General features: G+C 40.8%; 1 protein-coding gene across 2 annotated transcripts in view; it reads right to left on the bottom strand.

The window, feature by feature from the left end:
- Positions 1–9788: 9788 nt before the first annotated feature.
- The window catches only part of DHX35 (DEAH-box helicase 35), a 31224-nt gene continuing 14691 nt past the window's right edge, over positions 9789–26321 (bottom strand). Inside the window, exons 13-22 of one of the 2 annotated variants that reach the window (XM_048049092.2) lie at positions 25748–25872; positions 24941–24995; positions 20756–20851; positions 20233–20327; positions 19553–19630; positions 18272–18401; positions 17499–17580; positions 16903–16974; positions 14498–14636; positions 9789–11602 (exon numbers count right to left, since the gene is read on the bottom strand). In XM_048049092.2, coding sequence (XP_047905049.2) covers positions 11558–11602; positions 14498–14636; positions 16903–16974; positions 17499–17580; positions 18272–18401; positions 19553–19630; positions 20233–20327; positions 20756–20851; positions 24941–24995; positions 25748–25872 — 917 coding nt within the window. In that variant the 3' untranslated portion in view covers positions 9789–11557. The remainder of the gene's footprint in view (positions 11603–14497; positions 14637–16902; positions 16975–17498; positions 17581–18271; positions 18402–19552; positions 19631–20232; positions 20328–20755; positions 20852–24940; positions 24996–25747; positions 25873–26321) is intronic. The other variant, XM_048049093.2, reaches the window with a different exon arrangement.

Below are 26321 nucleotides of genomic sequence, written 5' to 3'. Positions count from 1 at the left end.
CCCCTAAGCTGATAAAACGTTGGTTACCATCTATAAAAGAGTCTGACCTATACTAGGAGGCCCCCCTTTTCATCCTAAAACTCCTCCTGGAGGTGGTGAGTTTTACCACCTTCTGCTGAAGGAGACTTGGAAGCACTACTGCAGGCTGCTAAGTGAATGCATCAAACACAGAGCCATCACGCAGAGCAGGAATTTACTGGTAGTCTATCTAATCCTATGGACATGACAAGTTTTGTAGCAGAGCGTGGTGCTGAGGTACCAAAAGCTAAATCCAACAAGTCTTCCATGTCCTTAGCAAACATCAATGAAAGGTGTGACTGTGTTCATCTCCCTCGGAAGGGCCTCATAACTCGTGTGCACAACTGTATCCCTGCTGGACATCAGCAGGCCACTGCTGTCTGAGTTCTGTCTTTCCAGTTCTAGAACTGGTTCATCTATGTCTACACCATCTTGCCAGCAGGATTTTAGAAACTCATTTCCAGGAGATTTTTCAGTGTCCCAAAGAGCTGAGCTCCCAGCTGGACTACCAATACAAACTCACTTTTCCCTGGCTATTGTAGGTGGGCTCCCAATAAACAGGCCAAATGTCATGAACATTATCCTTCAGTATCAACAGTCCCTTTGCATTGCACAGAAGATTACACACCTACACAAAGCTGTGGTGTCCACTACTGGAGCCAGATGTCCAGAATTTTGACCGCACAGATCCCTGACTCACCTCCAGAGCCCTTTCATGCGTGTAGCTGTAAATAACTAATGCAAGTTTACACTACAGTGATGGAGGGATTTAATCTTCAAAGACGTAAAAAGAGTATTCAAACCACAGAATCATACTTGCTGCTCAGACAAGAAACTTCCTAGAAAATCTGCTCCTCATAATCATTGTTTTTGATTCATTTGCCGTTCTTCATTATGCATGTGCCACTGTGTTGCCCCACTTCGGAATCCCACATTGCCTATTCAGCACGGCAAGCACCAAGATTTTAACAGCAGCCTGCTGACAGCAGGAGCTTTCTCAACGCTTCTCACCTCAGTTGCATCACACCAGCACTCAACCAAAACAACACGGGCACAATGAAGCAAATGAGGAATGCCCGAAGCCTCACACATGGCACTTCCATTTTGTTACAAAGGCCCAGAGGGCTGGAGCATGCACAGCACAGCGTGGGGAGAGGAAGCCTAAATGTCTGCGCGGTTGCAGAGGGGGCCATAACCCCAAATTTTCCATGGAGTCCAGCCTGCTTGCACAGAGATGTACAGATCACCTGCATCATGGAACTCGCTGGCTTCCACCGGGATGCCTCCTGACAGTGTGATGATCCACGCTGACTCACAAGCTGGTCAGCAGAGAGGATCAGACACAGGTATCTGCTTGGACTGTTTGCTAGCAGTGGCACAACTGCTCTAGGATCGCAGCTGGCTGTACATTCCACAGAAACCCTCCTGGCCCTAAGATCTGTACTAGATGTGAATTTTTTTTTTTTTTTTTTTTTTCCTTTCCAGAAAACTTTTCTTAAAAAGGTTTTGACTATTTTCTGTGGAAGATTCTAAAACTTTATCCATATTTTGAATTTTCTCCCTAATTCTATTCTTTTTTTTTTCCCCCAATGGAAAAGGATGAGGATTAACCCTCACTTGTAAGTCTGCGTCCTTCTGCCATGAAAAAGCATGGAGAAGAGAGATACCTAGCAAGATGCTTTCTCCCACCTAACTACATTAGGAAAAGGGAGAGATGGAAGATTTGCTTTCTCTACTACTTTTCCTCCAGTGCCCACAAAGGAGGAATTAAAGGGTGACAAGGGACATAAATAAACACAAAAAACTAAAATAGAAATTGAAGTGAGGGAAAAAGTGCAACTCAAATCAAGTATAGCGTTTAAAGATCAGTCAGCACTGAAGCACTGAAAAGTATTGGATGTCAGCAATCTGCTTATTCCTATTTTAGAAGGGTTTTCTCTCAAAGTGTTTCAACTAGCCTTGGACAGGAAACTCAAAACACCCAAACCCACTTGCCAAAAACATTTCTGCGTTCCAGAAAGCATCACATTTGTGGGTGTCAGTATATCTGACAGACATTACAGTCTTGTACTGCCGTAGGAGATAAAATTTCACCCCTATTTACACTTCAGTAAAATGAAATACAAGGGGATTTCTCCAGTGAGACACAAAGTCAAGAGCTAAATTCAGATGTTCTAGTTCTGTTTCCAACTCAAAATTCATTCCAGAAAAAAAAAAAATGGAGGGAGGAGACTGATACAAAGTGTTTACCCTCTAACTTCTGTAAAAATTCACAAAACATCCCGATCCAAAACAGTTCACAGGACCACTGGCCTCTGTAAAGGTTTGTCTTCCTCGAGAACCATTTGGAAGACCTGCACCCACAGAAGGTGCTTGTGCTGTGGCCGTCTCCACATGCTCCCAAGTGCCATCAAGGTGGCTTTGCCCTGGTCAAAGCTCTGTAATGCTCAGCTCAACTCTTTTTTCCCCACACCTGATGCAGGATTTCTGGTAAAGCCTAAAGTACCTGTCTTGCCAGAAATTATTACTTAGGTACAATGGCTCCTGAAAAGCTTCCCAGCCCTAATGGAAACTTCACTCACATGACTAAGGGCTGGGCAGCTGGTTCACTTATATTGGATCTCTTCTTGCGACACATCTTCCCCCTGCATACCACTCCTCACAGGAGTAAGAGCCCTTAAATAGACATAAAAGGACTTGGTGACAAATGGTCTGAAATTAAGAAGCATCTAGAAAAGGCTTTTAGATGGCTATAGGGCAGGAGGCTATAGGGCAGAGTCAGAGCAGAAGTTCTTACCAGCAGTGTATCTGCAGCCCTTCTCTGCCCTCTTCAGTCTTCAGCTAACGATGAACATTTGCCACTCAGACTTCTTCTCTCATCTTTGTACGTCTTCCTTGTGGTGAAGCACATCCTCAGGAGGCCTCCAAATAGGACTTAAATTGAAAGGTGTACACGCAACGACGAACAACACGAATGCCCGATGTGCCTACACACATGGAACCTGCACAGTGCACGCTACACACGTGCTCACAAACCCTGGTCACCAAAAAGATCCAGTGATGAACTTGGGGTTCCCAAGAGGCCTGAGTGGTACAATTTGCCATTTAAAGACGACTGAGGAGTCACTTTTCCCTAGACGTTTTGTTTACAGGATGAGAGCCTGAACACATTATGAGTGGAAACTCCTCCAGCTCGTCTGCATTCTCAAGGCTGAGGAACGTGGATCTGCTGTGACCACACGGGCTCCCTCAGCTGACAGGAAGGACACCCTGCTTGCTCTCCCCGCAGCTAGAGACACGCTCTGTCCGATCAAGAAGGGCACATGCAGGCTCTAACAGCTGGCCTCCCGCTACATGGCCTGCAGTGAGCCCTGTTGGCTATAACACGTCCAAGCCCAGGCACCATCTCTGTGTAGGTGCTCAGCCTGTCAACCAGCCAGTTACAAAAGCAGGTTTTGTTACAGGGCCAGGAGAGGCGACCTCTGGAAGCGCTCCAGCCACAGGCCCCAGGCACGCGGCGGCAGGCCGCCTTCCACTGCTCTGTCTAAAGCAAGAGGCTCCAAGGCTTCTCCGATCGATCCCTTGCCACTGAAGTGCAGCGCTTTCTCCTCAGTGTCTCCCCCTGCAGTGCAGAGGGTTAAACAAGCATCAGCAGATGTTTCCACGAAACCAAAGTGATTTTGAACAAGACGAAGCCCTCCTCTCCCTTTGCTGGCCCTGACCGCCCTGCCTGCAGTCCCGGGGAGCCACAAAATGCCTGTGTGTGTGTGTCAGTGCGCTGACCGGCGTCACTGCTCCCCATGGCCACCAGGCCCTCACGCTGCCTCAGCCCACGTTTCTGTGTCAGAGCAGCTGCTGTGACTGGCACCATGCACAAAACAAGCCCGGCCTATGCCCACACAGCGGCAGGCTTCATTCTCCTCCTATGCCCTGACATGTCCCCGTTCCTGCAGCGCCCAAAGGCACCTGTGAAGTTCTGTGCCCTGGCGTGCCAGATACCGAGCACCCGGGTGCATAATCACACACTCAAAAACAGTCCTTGGCCTCCCAAAACTTTAACAGACATGGGGAAGGAGGAAGGCCTAACTCCACCTTGCAAACAGGTCCTGTTCTTGGGAGCAGACCTGAACGTTAACCCAGCTCTTCCAGGTCCCAGCACGGGGCACCACATCTGACATAAGTCATTTGCTGGTCTCCAGCTTCAGCAAGGCTCGAAATCATAGTTTCTCATCAGGTACTACAAAGAAAAACAGGAGTTCCTCAATATCTGGCCCACGAAGGACGTTTCCTGGCACCAAAACACTCCCTGCCTGATGGGATTATCTTTCTGCCAGCAGGTATTTGCAATATACACCCTAGTTCTTGGCCTGAAGGCAGCCAAGAAGCCTTTGCAATTCTGTCTTCTTTGTCCTATTCCTTCTGCAAATTTTGACTTCACCCAGCCAAGTAGCGCAGGATGCACAGTTTAAGGGATCTCTTCCACCTCAGCCATTTTTCCCCCGCAGCACTCGGCTGGGGAGCAGGAGGGCACTGGGAGCACTGCTTCGGAGGCAGCAAGGGTGAGAGCTGCAGCTGCAGCACAGAAGGCATCTCCTGCACTTACACTGCCAATAGCAAGCATGGTTTTCCTCCTGTGCTCCTCCTTGTGCTGCTGCGCACTCCAGGAGCTGCTAAAGAGAATTAAAGCAAAAGTGAAATACATATTACACATACGTATTTCATATATACACATACATATGTGTGTTATATTTATATACACATATATATATATACACACACACATAAAAATCTTACATCTTAGGATGATGATCCTAGAAAGGACAGTCAGGGATTTTTGATGATTTCAGATCATTTTTGATCTCTCATCATCGACAACGTGGCTAAATGCAACCTCACACACTCAAAAAACTTCAGCCCCGTGAAAGACAATTTTGAAACAGAGCAGGCAGTTACTTTTGCTTCCTTTGTGGGAAATTGTATCTACCATGCTGCCATGAAATGAACTGGATTTGTAGCTCTAAACCGTTAATTTTGTTTATTGCAGTAGTGGATGGAATCCAGCTCAGATTGGAAATTTCTTTGTAGCAGATACAACCGCTGCTGCCCTGAAGTGTGGACAAAAAGGGAAGGAGATAAAAGCCAAGTGGGAAGGCAGGCTGGATCTGCCTCACATCATGGAAATACCTACCTAAGACCTGCCACAGCAGGGCATCTCAAAAACTTCATCCTGCCCCTGAGTGTAGCCAGCAGCAGACACTAATGAAAAGATGGCGTGCCCCTACCCCATATGTGCATACCTTCAAACATTTTGCTGAGCTGGCTGTATTTTGGACATAGACTGGTATTTTCAAAATACCATGGACTTCTTGGCCTCTTCGTGCTGCTCTGAGCCTTGTTCCTATCTGCAGAACCCATGGAGCATTCCTGTAGGAAGAACCAGCCCAGATGCATGGGCAGCCTCTCTTTAGGGTTTTCAGGTTTACAAAATTTTGCTAAAAGGAGACACATCTAGGTTGGATCTTAGGAAAAGGTTCTTCACTGAGAGGATAGTAGACCCCTGGAACGTGCTGCACAGAGAAGTAGTCACAGCACCGAGCCCATCAGAGTTTAGGAAGCATTTGGACAACACTGTCAGATGTACGGGTTGATTTTTGTGTGGTCCTGTGTGGAGCCAGGAGTTGGACTTGATGATCCTTGTGGGTTTCTTCCAACTCAGGATATTTTATGACTTCACCTGTGCCCCAATATTTCACAGAGGAAAATCAACCAGGTTAATGATGAGTTTTAACCAAGAAAGCTTCAACAATTTAAAACTAGAAGAACATTCCAGTATGCCTTAGTTACAAAAAATAATATATGTGGAAAAAAAAGGAAAAAAAAAACAGTATGGAAAAAGAAGAAAGGTCTAATAACACAGATTTGCAGCCTTACACTGAGACTTCAGTAACATACCAGGAAATACCTTTAGTGAATATTGTCCAGCTATACAGAACTGTTGTGGTTTTGGCTGGGACAGAGTTAGTTTTCTTCCTAGTAGCTAATATGGTACTGTGTTTTGGATTTAGGGTGAGAATAATGCTGAGAACACACCAATATTGCAGAGCAGTGCTTGCACAGAGCCCATGGCTTCCCAGCTCCTTGTGCTGCCCTGCCAGCGAGCAGGCTGGTGGGGGGGGGGGGGGGGGAGGGGAGAGCATAAGAGTTTGGGGGGACACAGCCAGGGCAGCTGGCCCTAATGGCCCAAGGGACACCCCATGGCATGGGGAACAATAGAAGTGGGGCAGCTGGTGACACACAGCTTGGGGACTGGCTGAGCATCAGTCAGCAAGCAATTGCATTGCGCATCAACTGTTTTGTGCATTCCTTTATCATTATTTCTTTTTTTTCCCTTCCTTTTCTGTCCTATTAAACTGTCTTTATCTCAACCCACCAGATTTACCTTTTCCCCCAATTCTCTCCCTCATTCCACTGGCAGAGGGAAGTGAGCAAAGGGCCGTGTGGTGCTTAGCTAACCGCAGGGTCGCACCACAAGTGCTTATGGGCAGCTGTTTTCAACTCGAAGGATTCTAGTAACTCTTCCACTCATTATTATGAAAATACCTCTACAAGATAAGACAATCGCAAAATTTAACTTTATTTAAAATCTGAGAGCTGAAGCCAGAAGTCGCCACCAAAAAAGAAAGTGAGAAAAACTTTTAACTTCAGCTGTGGTTGGTCACTTGGGTAAGCTAAGTATAAAAGCCACTGACAAACGCCGTCAATCTCCTTGACTTATTAGCACGCTCCCATCCAGAACACTCTTCTAAACCTCCAGCTATAGTCCACAATAAAAGTTGCCATTTTTATGGTTAAGAGTATAATTGAAAGAACTGCTATAGAATGTATTGACTTATGGGTTGGCTGTTGGGTTTTGTTGTTTTTAAACCAGCGGGGCACACAGCACTGGGCTTTTTCTCTAATCTCTTCAGTTGAAATACTGACTTTATCCTATATCCACAAGAGCTTTTCCCTTTCCCCTTCCTGCTCCCATTTATCACAAAACTGATTTAAGAAGAAAAACGTTTTAAGAATTGACCAATTATTTCTTCCCCCAGATACTACTACTCAAAACTGACGCCTGCCATCTACTGGCATTTTTCTCAAAATGCAGTCAAGCCTCGGGCAAAAATGCTCATTTCTCCGAGAAATCTTACAGAGTGGTGAAATTATTGACAGGAAAAAAACGTGCAAGCTCTTGGACTACAAAAGCTCTGCAAGCCTGAGAACCAATGAGACACTGGATATAAGGTCGGTTTTTCTGTATGCCACTTATGTACATCTTCCATCTAGTTTGTTCCAAATTGTTTTGTAGGAGAAACTTAACTCCAAACTCTTTCTTTGCCAGTTGTTGATAGTATTGCCACTTGATAAACAGCAATATAAAATTATGGAACCACACTAAGAAACGGTGATTCCAAGCTGCCTTCACTGGAGTTACTCAAAAGTGATGAACTAGTCCAGCAGAGGCCACTCACCAGAACGATGGGATGCCACCAGTTACCGACGCACATTCAGGCTCCCAAACACGTGGGTTCTGAAGGGTTAGGGGAAAAAAGATACAACAAGTTTTCCTTTGCAAAGAGAGCAGTTGGAACATCAGGAAAGATTTTGACAACTACATTTGAGAACAGAATCACCCTTCCAATCCAAAGGCAGTGTATGGCCTAGTTTTACCCCCGGCATGGCAAGGTGGGTTATCACCTCTGTGTTCCTGCATCAGCAGCGGCGGGACGCAAACAGGCAGTGCAGTCCTCAGCTCCAGGACTGCGGGTCAGTGATCCTATCACAAGATACAGACATCACACAAAGGGGACAAGCACAGTGAGGCTGCTCAGCTAATTAATTCCTAATCAGCTTCTGGAAGTTTAGGTTCCCACCAAGCAAGCCAGCAGCTCAGTAACCAGTTGTTCAGCAGCAGTCAGAGGAGTAAACAGGCAAGGCACTGCAGTGAGTCACTGGGTGAACCAGCGATGAAGAAATTTTGCACCTATTTGCACCTTCCCTACAGATATCTCCGCTTCTCAGCACTTTTCCCTCCCTTATTCCCTACAATGGGGGTTCCTGACAGCTGGCCCAGCCCTCCCTTGTGGTCAGAAATGTCTTTCCAGAACACGTCTGGAATTACTGAAACTATTACTGAATCAATTCTAACGTGTTACAGCCCTGTCCTCCCTCATGCACCCTCCCCGTGGTAGCTTCGCTGCCCTATTTCTCCATTTGCTGGAACAGGAAACTATTCACTGTTTGCACTTGCCCACAAGCTAGAAAAGATCTGAACCACAGGATCCAGAATGAGTCACACATATCTGACTAACAAACAACTTTAAAGATGCACACAACTTGACTTACCGCTTTTTTCCCATGCCCGTCTACCAAGTGCTTAGCGTAACATATACATAAAATCAACCCATCTTAAAATCGTATCCTGAAGTTTAGAGAACACTGCTCTGTGCATGCCTCAATTATGTATTCTATTCTCATTTTATTATCTTTACGATAATGCACTGAGTATTTTTTATCATAAAAAGTATTTTTTAATCATAAAGCACTGAGAAGTAATGGCAGATAAATCTCCCTAAGCACTGTATTTACACCTTTAATTTTAGTCAATAAATGCTCTCTTTCCTCAGATTAAACTTGCAGAGCTCTGGCTGTTTTCCTACCCCTTTAACGGAATTATTTTTAGTCTATAAGAAATACATTTCAATTAACAATGTCTTACCCGAATTTTTATTCTGATTTAGCATCATCTTATTCCACCACTGACAATACTAAAGTCACGAGCAGGAACCCGGACAGCACTTCCCCATGGACTTCAGTATAGCTTTTTTCCCCCCATAGTAATTTGAAATTGATGGATTGTAGGTTTACTTTTTAAAAACATTTATCTCCTTGTCAGTGGTGGCATGACTTCTATTTCAAACAGCATTTTAATTCAAGAGTGATATTTTAACATCGTTCCCTAAAGGCCAGACTTTAAATCTTAAACTGTTTCATAAACTTCTTTGCATTCATCTTCAAATGCCTCCAACCTCCCCCTCAATAGCACACCGACTGTTTATCCAGCAAAGAGCCAACAACAAGGCAGAGTTGCCCATCTCCTTAATCAAAGTTATTTAAAGCATATAGCTACGCAGACAGCTAGCAGAGAGCTGCAGGCCACAATTTTATAAAGTAAAGACATTTTCAGTCCTTTCAAGTTTTGGGTCTCTGACTTCAAGCACCTTCAAAGGGTCCACGTTTCCGATGAAAGCCGTGCTCTCTCTCTAAAGATACCTTAATATGGATACTAAAAACACTTATTCTTGCCTACATCTCTAGTATAAAGTCTACGTGTTCGACCTGTGTGTGCACCTCCGGCAATCCCTCCATAGTCTGTAAAACTACCTACCCACTGTGAAGACAAGTCTCCATTTCTGTTTTTGTTTATAAGACCTATTGCACTCATTCTTATAAAAGTACAATTGCTTGCAGCATGTTACAAAGCTTTTACATCCCTGGGTTCTGAACTTGGCAGGAGTCACAATCATTCCAACAGAAAATTTTGCAGATGTAAAGGCAGGCTGAAGTACACCTGGAGAAGAGAGTTCAGACCCAGCTGAAATTCTGAAAGCAGCAAGTTATAGTGGCCACCCTCTGCACGCCAAGCACCATCCAGACCAGCACAGTACAGCCACCCAGTATGCTGGGAAACCACCCTCTAGTCAGCCTGAAGTAATGCACTCTCAAGCTTCCTTGATTCAATGGTTTTATTTTTCATAAGAATATTTCCAGAGGACGGAGCGACACAGACACTTTACAAGTCTTCGTATTTAGTTCTTTCTCTGATCCTTTAACAGAAAAAAACCTGCAAATTGATTATGTTTAATAAGTGTCAGCAATGCTCTCAGCTCTGGCTGGGAGACAGACCCTGCCCCAAAGAGCTTCCGTTCTAAGAAAGTAATACAAAGGTGAGGATCCCAGGGAAGACAACAAAGAAGGTGACATGGTTTGTCGTGCTGCTGGTGGCTTACGTTGAGACTGGTACATCTTTTTGTGCTGGCAACCAGTATGACGACACTGCATAGACAACACATTGCACATGACAGAACATGTTCTTTCTGCAGGTGTTTGCAAAGGAGAAAGTAAAAAGCTCTCAGAGTTTTCAAGGCAGTCCTGTTACGAGGAAGGCATTTACTCTACATAGAAATTTCTGCCTATTTACATACTGTTGCTTTTTTTTTTTTTAAAGAAAACAAAATCATAGCTAATGTGCCCAAAATATTAATCACATCAATTGCCTTACAAAAATAAAATTTTAAAACGGTAAGTTGTGCCTTTCTAAAATAAATATTGATACAGTAGGAAAAAATAAATACATGTATACAAGCTATCTTATTAAAACACAAAAATTACAGTTCTTTACTGAAAAGTAGCCATGGAATTCTGGTTAAAGCAGGAAGTGCTCATAGCATCCTTCTCTTGCAGTAACACATGCAGTCCCGGGCAAAGAACAAATTCTTTTTCTTATTTATATGTATATATATACATACACATATATGTGTGTATACACACACACACACACACAGTGTTCCTTATTAGTAAAGTACAGAACATATTCATCTTTGCTGAATGAGACATTAGAAAACATGTTCCCTGATGAAATTTTCTGGGATTTCCAAGCCGAAAGAGGCTAACAGCTTTTTCTTGTTAGAAAAAACAAAACAAAACGAAAACAAAAAAAACCAGTAAAGCCCCATTTGCAAATCTGAATAACTTAACAAATGTATAGTCCCTTGACTGAGGAAAAAAAAAAATCCTTCTTAAAAAGGCTGAGCTGCTTCTCTTCCTCCCCCTCCTCAAACAGCTATTCTCAAGTATGGAAATGAGACATTTTAAATATTATGCTACTTTCTATAGGACTGTTTCAGCAAAGGAAGCAAGGGGCAGCTCAGCTTCAGGCAGGAGACTTTTACTGCTTGGGAGCACAAGCTGCACCAGTTCAGGATGGTCCGACATGAAATCAATGTTTCCATGGCAGTCCCTTGCATTTCAAGGGCGACTTCCTTGCCCTGAGCTACCTGCTGTCAGGAGTCAGTCTCAGTTTGGCCGGTAGTAGTCACAGTGCTCTAGGTAACAGGAGGCAGGGTACCCTATTCCCCACTCTCATAAGGCAGCCGTACCACTCCAGGAAATCAGCTTCCCTCTTGAAGGCTTTTTTTGTGGTCCTGTATGTCCTCTTACTTTTGTTTTTTGTTGTTGTTTGCCTATTTATTAAAAGGAGCAACATGCCTAGATTAACAACAGTGGTCAATTAGGCAAAGAATAAAACGTCCACAAAGCAAGCTCTACATAGGTTTACAATGTACTGGTCATGCATAAACCCCTACAGATCCTGGCAGGCATTTAAACATTTAACTTTATGTATGATCAAATTGGTACTGAACTAACTGCTGAATGGACTGTAGCCAGCTTCAAATCACTGGTAGGTTCTGCATCTGCTGTCACAAGTCATGTCAAATCAGTGGTCATCCACTTTAGCTCTTTTTGCTTTCAAGGAAAGATGCTACAAAAAGAAAAGAAAAACTTCTTAGCACATACACCACAAATAGAAAAAAAGTTCAACTAGAACGTTTTCAGTTATTAATCATAAATTAAATAAATCCTTATACAAATATTACCCTTCCCAAGCCCTGCTTATTATTGATAGAGCTAAAATAAATACATAAAATCCATTAAAAAAAAGAAACCCACATGCATCCCAAAATAGTATTTTGGCTTGACATAAAATAGCATCTTCTAGTACTTCTGTATTGACTGCAAGCATATGAAGATTCCCCAGCTGAAGCAACTTGCCAACATGTGAAAATGCACAGAGAGATAGATGTGCTCCCAACAATGCATCTGCACAAACACCAGGAACACATACACGAAGTACAAGATTTTAACTAATGTATTAACTCTGCAGCTGTATTTTCACTGGAGCTTTGAACCTATTTGCTCTTAAAGAAAAAGGCACGCAAAAAAAGTGCAATGGAAGAACATCCTCCAAAAGCACTGCAAAAGTTGGAATGAAACACAATTGTCTGAAACTGTAATCAGAAATATAGAAAAATAGAAAATATAGAAATAGAAAAATAAAGTCTTTTAACAGAGAATCTAATCAGTTCTAATTTGTTTTTTTTTTTTTGTTTGAACATGATACAGGAATAAAAATCCTCAGATTTCAGAAATACTTAAGCAGAAAGATATGTTCTTCAGTACAAGAAGTCCGAATGACTATAATTCAGCATAAATTTTTGTGCCTTGCAATTGTTTGCATATACAAAATTGACATCTATAATTCAAAGCTTTACACAACAGATGATATATCTGATTTTCAAACATTTTTATAAATACACCCAAGCCTTTTGGCTGATGAGGATGAACAAACTGAGGCTGACCAAACTGAAAAAGTTTTTGAAAAAGTTTTCCTCAAAAATAGCACCACCTTTGGTAGCTTCCCTTTACTTTAGGATGAACGCAGTGCTTACTTCATCCTGCAAACAGAGATCATCTCTATCAAATCTGAAGGATGGCAACACTAAGAGTTAGGTGATTTTATGGAGTATCTGCAACAGTGGTAATGCTGCCTTGGAAAACATGTTCTCTCAGTCAGGTAGGTAGTACAGTTCAAGACAACTCTTACTCACTCACAAAAAGCAATTCAAGTTTTGCCTGAATGAGTCACTGAATCACATTTCCCAACACCACCTATTTAAAGGAAAACCTCACACCGAGTTTTAGCCCATGGAGAGGTCATATCCTAATGAGATGTTGCGTTACATATGGGATGTTACAGCACGTAAATATGTGACTCAAAAGGATGAATTATTCCAGGAGCAGATTAGATAAAACAAGAATATTGGCTCATCTTTTTACACCATGCTTGCAGAATACATCTAACAGCAGCTAAAGACTCAAGGGACTACCCTGCAGGGTCATTACTACCTTTGTCAAATGCATTATAGAGTAAAAGGCAAAAAATACTCAGCTACTTAATAAATGTATTTATAGATGGCAAATGTCTGGATAACCGAGATGAATTATTCAAGCTCAGCATTCGTAAAAATAAGAAAAAACACCCTCTCAAGTCAATTATATGGACAGATACCAATTCTGTTGTACACTGTAACCACATAGATATGTTCTAAGACAATCCATGTAGCACAATGCACAATGTTTTTCTTTTTTTTTTTTTTAAACCAAAAACCCCAAGAAGCAAAAGAAAGCAAGCCTGAGATTCTAAAAAAAAAAAGAGTCAAATAGCGTAGCAGATGTATAAATCAAACAACCATTTTTGCAACCTGGCTGCTCATACGCACAAACAAATCTCGTTTTGCATCAGTCTGATACGCAAGTGCATTTTTTCACTCAGCATTTTGGAAATAGTTCACTAATTCATATGATTAATATTAATCCCCATGGGAAACTCACATGCAAGAACAATTTGGCTATCTTGCCTGTACAGTATCTACATGTAATGTGGTATCAGAAGCTTCGGCATAAATAACAGTTAGATAATTGTGAAAACTGGATTGGCATTAAATATTATCAGTGAGTAAGTCTTGATTGATGAATTTGCATAGGACAGAGTAGCTAAAGAATGATAGGAAAAAGTGGTAACTGTTAAGAGATACCTGTGAAGAACAGAACCACACACAGGATGGTTGAGGTTGGAAGGGACCTCTGGGGTCCATCTGGTCCAACCCCCCCTGCTCAAGCAGCAACACCTACAGCAGATTGCCCAGGGCCCAGTCCAAGCAGCTTTTGAAGATCTCCAAGAAGGAGACTCCACAACTTCTTTGGGCAACTTCTGCTAGTGCTCTGTTACCCGCACAGTAAGGAAGTACTTCCTGATGGCTAGACAGAACCTCCCGTGCTCCAGTTTGTGCCCACTGCCTCTTGTCCTGGCACTGGGCATCACTGAAAAGAGCCTGGTTCTGGCTTCCTCATGCCCTCCCTTCAGGTATTGATTAGATTTATAAGATCCCCTCCTGGCCTCCTCCTCTTCTTCTTCCTCTAGGTATGTGTATCACACATTAGAGAACTTAAAATAAAGGTTTGCACAAATAGCAGCTATTCTTTGACATTCCGTGTTTTAACAGACCAGAGCTGACTTTTGCGGCCCTGAATCATGAGTAGAAGGCCTGGGATTTGCTCAAACATTTGCAAAGCATACAAAGACTTAAAATTGTGAAAAGCATGACCTCTGCCAGTCCTAGTGCTGCTCCCAGAAGTAATACCAACCACCTACATTTAAGTGTAAAATAGTTCAGGGTTTCATTTACTGGAAGAACATACTATTTTGTAACTTCAAGATCATGCCTGTTGGTTGGATACTTTTTGTATCATTACATGGATGACAAAAAAAAAGCCCTTAAAAGTTCAGATACATGAGCTGTTAATACAGCAATGGTACCGTTTGGGCTTTATGCTGATTCCGTACCGTTCCTTGCTGGTAAAAATGAGGTGCCAGTTCCAAGAGCCATGCTGATTCAATGGCAGTCACATCTCTCATGTAGTATTTGGCAGTCTGTATGACTTCATTGTAGACTACCCTAGGAGAAAGAAAAGAAAAAAGAATGTGCTATAAAGCAATGAGGGAGGCAGGTATATAACAGCATATTTAAATAATTTCACATGCAAGCTGCCAGAGGTAGTATTCACAGCACAACAAGAAAATCTGTAAGTTGTATGGTCTCTTACCTCTTGCCTTCCAGTTGTTTAGAGTACTCTACATTAAGACAATTTCTAGACTACCATTAAAAACAATTTCACATACTACCATGACAGACTGCTACAAGGTATAAAAAGAAAGAATGGGGCCAAGGAGACTCAAAGCAAATCTTTTGGAAGACAGAATATTAGTTATTCTGTAATATCAGAAGGAAGGTTGTCAAAGGCACCAAAACCCTGTGCCTGTAACAAGCTGGGCACAAATACTGCATGACTACCCCTGGTGTCTGCAAGCAAGCAAGATAAGGATTAGAAAAAGAAATCAGCTTCACACCCTGATAGGAAATTTAGAAACAAAGAGTCACGTGGACTCGTTCATTACTGCCTGCATGAACAGAACGGGCAACCCATTTCTGAAGATACCCTTCTGCAGGGGAAGTCATTTTTACCAAGGAAGCACAAACCGACGCTCTGAACAGTTAGTCACCAAAACCAGAAGTCGTTATCTGCCTTCTATAAACGTAAAGCTGCCACAAGGTTTGTGGTCTCTCATTAGTTGGTATTTTGCTCTCAAAGCAAATAGGAAAGAGTCCAAAATTCTCTTCTCTGCCAAATGCAGCCAGACTCATGCTAACCAATCCAACTAAAGAGAAATCAAAGGAAGAGAAACAAGAACACACGATGTACACCTGTAACAGACCAAGAATTGAAGTTCTCAGTACAGGAGGTGCTCTGAGGCAGAAGCAGCACTGAAAGCAGGGTTGCCAGGGAAGTTAAACTCCTGTCTTAAAAGATGCCCTTAGCGAGTAGGGTGTTGGGGCTGGCAGTGACAATACCACGCGGCCTTGGAAGACAGCTCCAAGAAATTACTGCTGCCACCAAACAGCCAGTGAAGCAAACAAGAGCTTTCAGGTTTTACCAGTTAAGGCTTCCAGCTATCTACAGTTCCGATTTCTTTATGTCTGGAAGCGCCCAAGGCTAGGATGGAGATTCTGCTCTGACCTCACTTAAAAACTCAACCCTGCAGTACTTGAGCCCTCTGCTAAGAGATTGCAGAAGGTGTGTGCTGGAGCAAGGAATTCTTCCAATATTTTTCTACCACTGGATTTTCTTTCCAGATGATTTTCTTCTCAATTTATTCCTCTTACTGTCTGTCACTCTCCCATAACAGAACCTCTTTCAGGATGTCATCTTCAGCAAGCTAAAAAGTTTCAGAAGTGTATCTGCAAAGCATTCTTTTCACCATTTCAAACAGCTTGTGTCTTATTTTTAGTAGCAATGACAGGAGGTTAAAAAATGGCAAAAAGGGGAGAGAAGCAGGCTGGTTTCATTGGCAAAATTTACTTTAGCTACACTCTGCTCAACTCAGCCCTGAAGAATCGGTCCAGTTCACACCAAGTGAGAGCTGGACTCGTTTCTGTTTTGTGAGCCAATGTAATTGATGGCTAACTTCCAATCAGTTACGCTTCTGCAAACCATACGCACAAGGCGTAGGAGCCCAGTTCCAAGATAACAGATGACACAGGCCAAGTTTACCCTTCAAATTCTCAGCTATAGGACAAGAGTCCAAATACATCAGGTTCATCATGTTGATGTGGCAGTTGGGAACACACTTCTAGTTATCTGAGCATTTTTGGCATAAATAGAACTGTAATATCCCAGCTATTTTGAAAGTAAAACTATTAATGTCATCTATCTTTTAGACAACCATATCTCCTCTCAAAGGATTTTGGATCATGAAATTTATATCTAAGCCCTCTACCAGGAATCCAAATGCAAGTACTGCAGCATTTGACAGGACATTTACTTATTAGGTTTAATAAAAGCAACTTAACTCTAGCCGCATCTAGGTACAGAGACCACTCAGAGAACAATCTGCAGTGCAAGACGTGGTGCCTATTAATAGAGTCATTTGCCTCTCCTTTCCAGCCTCTGCAAGCTTTTTGATTGTTAAACATCATTGTATTTCCCTGATTTATTTGGATACTGCCTACAAAAAGTTGCAAAGGAAACACCAACCAAATTATCTCTGTGAGAACCATAACCTGCATTTATCCCTCTCTCCACAAAAAGTCATTCATGAAAATGTCTGGATGCTCAAAACGTCTTCTAAAGATCACAAAGCAAGTGCAAGTTGCTTTCACTTACCAGCGTGGAGGTTTCTCCGCATACAACACTGAAGTGGGGTGGATATGAAGCTCGTGGTCATCACGGATAGTCCTTGAAAGGAAGATATTATTTCAGACCAGGCACAGATTTATTATTTAACATTTGGTTTCTTCCATCCACAGTAAGACCGTTAACAAATGGCAACAGTGAAAGAACTGGAGCAAACTAAAAATATTCACATTTAATGAACAGGCTTTCAGTTGAAGCCAGGCTTAAATCCTGTCAAAAGGAAAAAATGATAATTTAATGATCTAGAAGAAATCTATCTACATTAAATGAAATACTAGTGTTTCAGGCTTTTATTCAGTGCTCTGAAGCACTACAAAGATGCAGTACTTGCTTGTATTAACACAAGTAATTCCTATTAGTAACAGCTTCCTGCTATCAATAATTATATTTGCCAAAAAGAAGAGAGAAAAATTGAAGCAGTTTGAACATACAAATCTTCAAAGATGTAGTAAATCAAGTGCCACATGTTTCTTACTACAAGTGCCTAGAAGAGCACCCATTTGTTGATTTATCCAGTCAAAGCTTTTAAACCAAGCAACAGTTGTAATGAAAGTACATATATTTACCTGTAAGCACCGGTAGAGTGGAATTTAGCTGCATTAGCAAAGAATCCAGAAACTATGCATCTCAAAACAGGATCTGGATCACCTGCAGAAAATAAATTTTTCTGTCAAATTCCTCAATGTAATGGCAAAAATCCCTTAAATTCCCCTTAATCATCTAAAGCAACTTTTCACACTGCATCAAACGTTGATAGCAAAGGCTTGAAGGCAAACCCTGCAACTGACTTCAGTTTCACAGCAAATCAAAATTACTGTGAAAAAACAGTTGCCACTGACGTCTCCATGAAGATAGTTTCACAGTCCTTAGAGCAACCTCGTGTGACAGCTAAGCATTGAAGTCTGATTTTTCAGAGCAGTTAGAGACAAGTTTTGGGAACTAGTCATAGTATCCACATCCTCACAGCACAGCTGGAAATCAGATCCCAATGTCTATGCATTTTGAACATCATAGAAAAAATGCGTTTTTTGAAAAGTCAAACAGGTTACCCCATTCCTTCTTTTATGATTTTTTAAAATCTGTCCTTTAAATATATAATCAATGGTCATAATCTCTTGCTGGAAAACTTAACTAATGAAGACTGGACTAAATTCAAATTGTAAAAATGGGTTAAGTTGCTCTTTTACAGTCATTTTTACGGGAAAGATATTGTTTTAGTTAATGTTATTTTTAGGCCATAGAGAAAAAAGGTTACAAGAGAAGCAAGAAGCAGACTGACAATTTGGAAACTATCCTCAAAATGTATCGGACATGTTTAAAAAAAAAAGCAAACTTTCACCTTCACTGGACTTCTTTGGCACTTTAAAACGTACAAGAAGCTTTTTCAGCTGCTCTCTTACAACAGAAGCTCTAACAAGACCTTTGTAGTTTAGAAAGTGTTCCTGACACCACTGAGAGCTCTTGCTGTGCTGTAGAATGAGAAGAAAAAATTACAATGAAATACCTCCAGCAAAACAAAAAACAATCTCTCTTGGATCACAGTCTTGTTCTGTTTTCTTTTGTCTCCTACAACACTATTTATTGTTCTTTTCCCTGAAAATTATCTGCCTACACAGCAACTAACATGAGTTAGTAATCGTCAGTAATTACAGAACATGTTTGAAGCAACTTCTAAATGGCAGCAGAATAAACACTGTGAGGATATGTTCAAATAGTTGTTCCTCATTTCTTCACATGTAGTGAAAGAAAAAAGCATTAATCATTTCATTTTCACACACGAGTGCATTATATCATAAATTAGTCTGTTTTTAATCTGAAAATGTAAATGAACTTTTCTGTTTACTGTTTTCATAAGTTCAAATGTTTTCATTATTTCTCCAGAAGCCAGCACTTACTCCAAGAATCTCTGCAACTGGCTGAGAGAATTACGCAGGTACGAAATCTAAAGGGCAAAGTTTTAGTTAGTACCTGAGCTTTGGTTAGTACCTGGAGCTGGAGAGAGGAAAGTCACTTTTTTAAATACTAGAGCTGTTACACTGGTTCAACTCAAGACTGTTGCAAATATATCATTACAGAAGTGCTTTATACCAACAAAACATACTTCTCCCCAGCAGGTATAGTACTTCAAAACTAATAGGTAAAACCTCAGCTTACAGAAAAGTATTAAGATTGCTGTTAAACCTTAGGGTAAATACATAACGTTACTGAAAAAAAGGATGTGTTGATCAATGAGGTAATTATTTAAAAAAAATGCTAGACTTTGATGCAGTTTATCACCAGTAAAACTCAGATATGTTTATAAGAAAGATACGGTAACATGAATTTCACTTAGAATTTGAACACCCGTTTTTCCTAGACCTTTTCAAGAATTCCAATGGAAACAGTTCTCTACACACAAGAATTTTGTGCTGTACCCAAACCACAGAATTCTTTCTATTTCCCATTCAGAGGAACTACACAAGGTCTGTAGCAAAATACAAACAAAGCAGAACTATCACTTAATAGATTTGGCAAGTCCTCAACTTTGAGGATGCTATATCCAGAACTTCCAGAATCAGAACTGGTGGACATTCGAGTTCCTTACGTTTCTGCAAATCCACATACACTTGAATCGACTTACTTTCACAAAGGCTTCATAAACATTAAGCATAGTGAGATGGTCACCTTCTTCCACAGCAAACTTCCTGTGTTGCCTGGCCTGAAGAAGAAATAGATTTTTACAGGCAGATTGATTTTTGCAACGATCATGTCTAATACCCTCAGTTCCCATCATCTCCATGTTGCCTGGTGACTGTCAAAATTCTTACCATAAAGAGTAGGAGTTCTAGGCAACATCAATATTCTACTAGCCCACCTACACTGAGGTGGTGTTCTAAAACTTAAATTAGAAAAGTGAACTGAGAAGGAACGCCAAAAGTGTACGAGAAGGATGCATTAAAATTAGGCTCTTGCTACCTTTGAAGAATTTGCTACATCCTAATACTTTTTTTTTTGTTTCTCTCAAAAGGAAAGAGACTTGGGGAGATTTTTTTTAATTTGTTTCTTTCTATCCCCTCCTTTAACAAGCCCTCGTGCTGGTCAATATTGGATTATAACCCTCCACATTTCTGATCCTCAGAAGGAGACTTTTAACACTGGCAAGGAACTCCAAGGCTCCCACTGTTACTCAGTTTCTCCTTTTACCTATAACCAATAGGTAGAGTTTAAAACTGTTTCATTTTTCATAAACTTGCAGTATGCAACAGGCATCAGTATAATACCTTACATATGGAACATACAAAACAACATGGTTGAACTTACAGCTTGAGATTTTTGATTTGGAGGGATCATAAAAATATTTTGAATCTGCATCATGGCAGCAATTGTTAAAATTTCCTGGGAGCAGCCAAAATTTCCTGAGGAGTAAGTGGAGAAGTTCAGTACATGAAATCTTTTATCAGTCAACTTATCACCGTACAAAATAAAGAGGAAAAGAAGCATGATGTATTTTTAAAGTATATAAAAATGAAGTATCTAAACTCATGGATTTTCTTCACAAGTATAACAATGAATGTTTTTAATGGAAAATTACAAGACAAATATGTTAGACTTAATTATTGATGTATTAAATGTGTTAGACACTATCAGAGAGGTCCATTAGTTTAACGATTCTTTTTACTAAACACCATGCCAAGATGTATATTTCAAGTAGATGTATATTTCACTGTATATTTCAAGTTTAGCAAATGTCTAATACTACTCTACAGTTACTAAAGGTAGTATTCACTACTCAACACAAGACCACGAAGAAAAGTCTGAGGTGGTTTTACTTTTTTCCTCTTACCTGATTCCAGAAGCATCTTTGCAAACATAGGATTCAGAGGAAACTCTGCTATTCTTATTCCAAGAGGCTCTGTTAAACGGCAGTGCATATCCAGACCTGCAGCACATTAATAAATGCATCTGTGATACAGGCAAAAGTAGCACAGAAAGACTTCTTTCGGAATTTAAAGTGTACAAAAGAGCAGAATTAAGAGCTAAAAATATAGCAAATATACCTAGGAATAGAAACAGTTTTGTGACTTATATCTGCTTAGGTCACAGAGAAAAATAATTCAATATAATCTGAACTAGAGATGCACAACTGTTGAAGATTCTCTGCAGTTTATCCTGCCTCATGCATCAGTAAGTGAACTGGCAGCCACGTTCCAACTGTAGCCTTTTTACTGGAGCTGAAGCGGTACAGGATGGAGGCATGGCAGCTTGATTTTCAGCGCACGAGAGAAGCCCCACAAGAAGACTAACAGGAGCAAAGGAGCAAGACTTTGGAGCACCGCAGATTGCATAAATAACCATAGAGTAGTCTGAGGAAACATAACTGCGACCCAGGCATTATATAAACATGTTATTTGACAGACTGCTTGGTGGCAAGGAAACCACAGTTGTACTTCAGCTGTGTTTCACAGAGAAAACCAAAACCACAAATCATTTCAAAGGACAATAGCTCTGATGACTTGTGTCAGCATACCTAAAGCCTCTAAACCTAGCTACCTCTATCACGTTTACTTTCTTTTATTATTTGATATACTTTTACTGAACTTCTTATGACAACATAGTAAATCCCTCACCACACCCCTACACTAACACTTTAAGACATTTCACATGTCAAAATATTTTCCTCAGAAGCAGGTACAACAGTCAGCTTATGTGAAGTGATGAAGTTAACGTATTTAAACACGAAGTAAAAGAAATGGCAGAAATTAAGGTATGATTAGCTATCATTTGACCAGCACAATAGAAGAGGCTTAAGTGCTACCACCATTACTATAGAATCATGGAATATCCCGAGCTGGAAGGGACTCGTAAGGATCATTGAGTCCAACTCCCGGCACCACACAGGTCTACCCAAAAACAAAAATTCAGACCATGTGACTAAGTGCACAGTCCAAACGCTTCTTAAACTCCGACAGGCTTGGTGCAGTGACTACATCCCTAGGGAGCTTGTTGCAGTGTGCGACCACCCTCTCAGGGAAGAACCTCTTCCTGACATCCAGCCTGAACCTCCCCTGCCTCAGCTTGACACCATTCCCGCGGGTGCTATCGCTGGTTACTAAAGAGAATAGATCGGCGCCTGCCCCTCCACTCCCCCTTGTGAGGAAGCTGTAGACCGCGATGAGGTCTCCCCTCAGCCTCCTCTTTTCCAGGCTGAACAGGCCAAGTGACCTCAGCCGCTCCTCACACATTTTCTCCTCTAGGCCCTTCACTATCTTCGTCGCCCTCCTCTGGACACTCTCCAACAGTTCAATGTCCTTTTTGTACTGTTGGTGCCCAGAACTGCACCCAGTACTCAAGGTGAGGCCGCACCAGTGCGGAGTAGAGCGGGACAATCACTTCCCTCGACCGACTAGCAAGGCCGTGCTTGACGTACCCCAGGATATGGTTGGCCCTCCTGGCTGCCAGGGCACACTGCTGGCTCATATTCAACTTGCTGTCAACCACAACCCCCAGATCCCTCTCTGCAGGGCTGCTCTCCAGCGCCTCGTTGCCCAGTCTGTACGTATAGCCAGGGTTGCCCCTTCCCAAGTGCAGAACCCGTCACTTGCTCTTGTTAAACTTCATGCGGTTGGTGATCGCCCAGCTCTCCAATCTGTCCAGATTTCTCTGCAATTTAATATCTTAGAATAAGTAGCCCTTCATTTAGAGATATTTAACTGAGTTCCCAAGTATGGAAAAGGAGAAATTAACATCTTTTTAACTTTCTACAGGTACATCAAGCCATAATCCATTGGTTTCTGTTGAATTCTATAAATCTCAAAGCAATTATGCATGAATATATACAGCTTGTGCACAGATGCCTTTGTAGCAATACGCCTGAATATAAACCAAATAAATCAGAGCTCTGCTTAAAGATAAAGATATTGCTAAGATTATTATTGAACACGCTCAGCAGAAAGTATTCAAGAGTCTTGTCATTAAGCTTCAAGTAACAATCACTAGTAACGTGATGGGCTGAAGGAGACAAAGTTATTTTAAGCTTAGCTGGAGTGGTCGTTTCTGATAGGCAATAACTTACACAAATCTTCACCAAAATCCTGGATCTGAAGTAAAGCTGAAAATTAAGTCACTTTTTGCCTACTTATCTGTATTCCCCTAAATTATACTTAAAACTTACACCAGCTGACAACTGAGACCTTCAAAGGGGCATCAAAGAAGGCTAAGAGGTGCTCCTGATGTAATCTGTTTGCATCACTGTAAAAATAATCGGTCTGAGAACAGTGATGTGTTTATCCAACAGAACTATCTCAGCCTTAACAGCGTTTGCTCTGCACATGTTTCTCTGTTGGCACTGCATTGGCACAATAGGGTCCTGACCCTAAACTGCACATTTGCATGCTGTTACAATGCAAATGATGAAACACATGTTCATACTTGCGTAAGAGTTTTATTCCTGACTGCACCTGCAAACTCTTGGGCAGCTTCACCTCTGCAACTTAAATAAATAAATAAATAAAAAGAATCTATAGTAAGCCACTGAAAACCTTAAACTTCAGCAAAAATTTGAGAGTGAATCTATATCACGCACATACATTCCTTTCCATCTCAGACACCAACATCAGTGCTTCTCTGCTTTGCCACAAAAGCTGGACAGCCAACAAAGTAACAGCTCTACACTTTCCTGTGAACCTACCATGAGCATAACACTTCTGCCAAAACATCAAACAGCTAATCAGTGAGTTTATTGATCTTTCCTCTCCATTTCCCTAAGGTGGCTTTGGCTGCAAATTCATCCTTGCAACACACTTTGGAGCCAGTGTGCAGGCGCTTGTTCCAAGCTCGAAATGGCTGCCAAGAGCCAAGTGCCTTGAGTGAAACCTTCCTTCACAAGATGGAAATGAATCAGCACAGAACAAAATCACAGCCAAGAGAGCTACAGTTCCATGAGAATAAGAATTGTGCTGACTGCCACGAGTTACAACATGGCATTTGTAAGTGACGTAAAAACAGCCCCAAATGTCTAGAAGCTTCCAAACTTTACAGCCTCTTTTATACTACCTTTTTCCTAATGTTTACATTATGTAGCAAATACTCTTAACTTAGTATTTGTAGTTAATTAAGAAGTAGAGCAGACTTTCATTTTGATTACTTATTCTTGCATCAAATTTTTGTTTTGCTTTAAGTTGGTTGCACTCAAAAAGATTAAATAGCTGTCAGAAAAGTGTTCTGATAAACAAAATTAGATGACATACGTTATGCTAACCGCAACAAAACTGAAAATTGTGTATAAAACTATTGCTAGAGTGTGATTTTAATGTTAGCAGTGTTCAACAGGAGCGTAACAAATACAAACCAAGACGAACACGTTTAACCTCTACCAAATTTGAGAATATGCTATGAATAGTAATTTAGAAAATATTATAAAAAGATACTCTATTAAGTAACTAATAAAAAAGTACTTTGACTTATACTCTCATGGTTTTCCATGTGCCTTAGCATGGTTTCCAGGAGGATCAGTCCCATGATCTCGTCAGGCACAGAAGTAAGACTGACTGGCCTGTAGCTCCCCAGGTCTTCCTTCCTTCCCTTTTTAAAAACTGGGGTTATGTTTCCCCTCTTCCAGTCAGTGGGAACTTTCCCAGACTACCACAACTTCTCAATAGTTGATTCTTCTCATGAAAGTACAAGGCAATATGCAGAAGATAGCTACAAAGTACACTTTTAAACGGTTAAATTCTAGTTTTATACTCATTCAACCGATTTCTAGTTGTTCCCATAAAGTTACTGCTGCTATTTGCTTGCTTACCTGTGTAAAATAACCTTACAGTAAAAGAAAGTAAATTCAGGAAGCTGAAATACTTTTCAAAAAATTAAAAATAAAAAAAATAAATCTTTCACTGGTCAAATCTGCTATTTCTCTTACTCTGTTCTCAAAAGCAAACTTAATTAACATCCATCCAATCACCAAATCCAAATTAACAATGTTTTTCATAACTTCTGTAAGATAACTAAGTAAGGCAAAGTATATTCTCACCTCCTAAAGCATACAGCAATTCCAAAGCTTGTACCATTGACTGTGCAGGAGGTGGCTGTGAAGAAAAAACACAAATTGTTTAAAGTTATCATCACAGAACAAATGAATTTTCACAAAAATTCTTCCACAAAATCATTACATTCTAATTATCTACTTTCTTAAGCAAAATGAAAAGAGTTCTCAGACTCTTCCTGTCAGCTTTCCATTAACCACCAGTGCTGCAAGCCAAATCCATCTCAACAGGCTCATCATAATTACTATGACACTCTCAAGATCCTATCAGCATACAGAATTAGGCCAAGCTAGAAAAGGCAAACTTTCTTTATCCAAAAGCGACTGCCGTAACAACTGTTTCTTAACTTTCTCTTCTAATGCTATCATATCAGATTTAGTTACCAATATAAGAGTAGCTAGAAACTTCACAGAAATATAAGAATTGGTATTGCTCTTTTTAATGAGACAGATTTAATTCTGTAGATATTTCTCTTCCCCCTACAAATTTAGTGTAGAACAACTAGTTAGTTTTGCAGAACCTTAATGTGTTTTTCTTCCCAAGCTGTTCTCAGCACTTCTAACAGCAAACTCCAGAATACAAACAGTCGTTATTTCTAAGTTGCCACACACATTACTTGTACTAGCTGATTTCCACAAAGCTATTTTACTGCCTGATAGTAGGCAATGAGGCATGCTTTCCAAATTAACAGGGCAATAATTACTGGTTAATGGTTCTATGGGTTACCAGCAAGTCATCTCACAATATCTGTTCTCACTAAAGAAAAATGACAGACTCCATTGTCCAGGACTCACTGAAAGAAAGGGGAACCTGAGCACGTTGTCAATTCCCAAAGCCTTCAGCTGCAAGATGACGGGTGCAAGGTTACTGCGCTGCATCTCAGGAATGGTGGACTTTGGCAACTTCTCAAAGTCTTCCTCTGTTGCAGGAGAAAACAAAGCCATTTGGGATTCAACTCTTACCTTGGGCAAGCCAACATGACAGCATTTCAAGCAGCCATTTCAAGTTAAAATTGAATTTGAAAGACCAAACAGGTGTTAAAACAACTAACTCAAAGATGATGTTTCTCTAATTACTGTATTTAAAATTACTTTAATGTGAAAATTCTGTTTTATCTACACTGGTGATTCTGTACTTGACCCACGTTTCAATTGGAAATGTAAATTCTTCATAAAAATCTGGAAATATTTTATTTTTCTTCCAATAGTTTGATATAATACTATAAAAAAAAGCTTTGATTTTGAAAAAGGGACAAGGAAAAGTCCAAAACAAACGTTCTCAATATAAAAATACTATTTTTAGTAACTATTCAAGTCAATGAGGTTTTAAAAAGTGTATTGAAAATAATGACTAAGGATTGAAAAACAA

This window comes from Anser cygnoides, chromosome 16, assembly GCF_040182565.1.
Source record: "Anser cygnoides isolate HZ-2024a breed goose chromosome 16, Taihu_goose_T2T_genome, whole genome shotgun sequence".
Lineage (NCBI taxonomy): Eukaryota > Metazoa > Chordata > Aves > Anseriformes > Anatidae > Anser > Anser cygnoides.
Note: the sequence above shows the minus strand (reverse complement) of the source record. Positions and strands in the feature narration are given on the sequence as shown.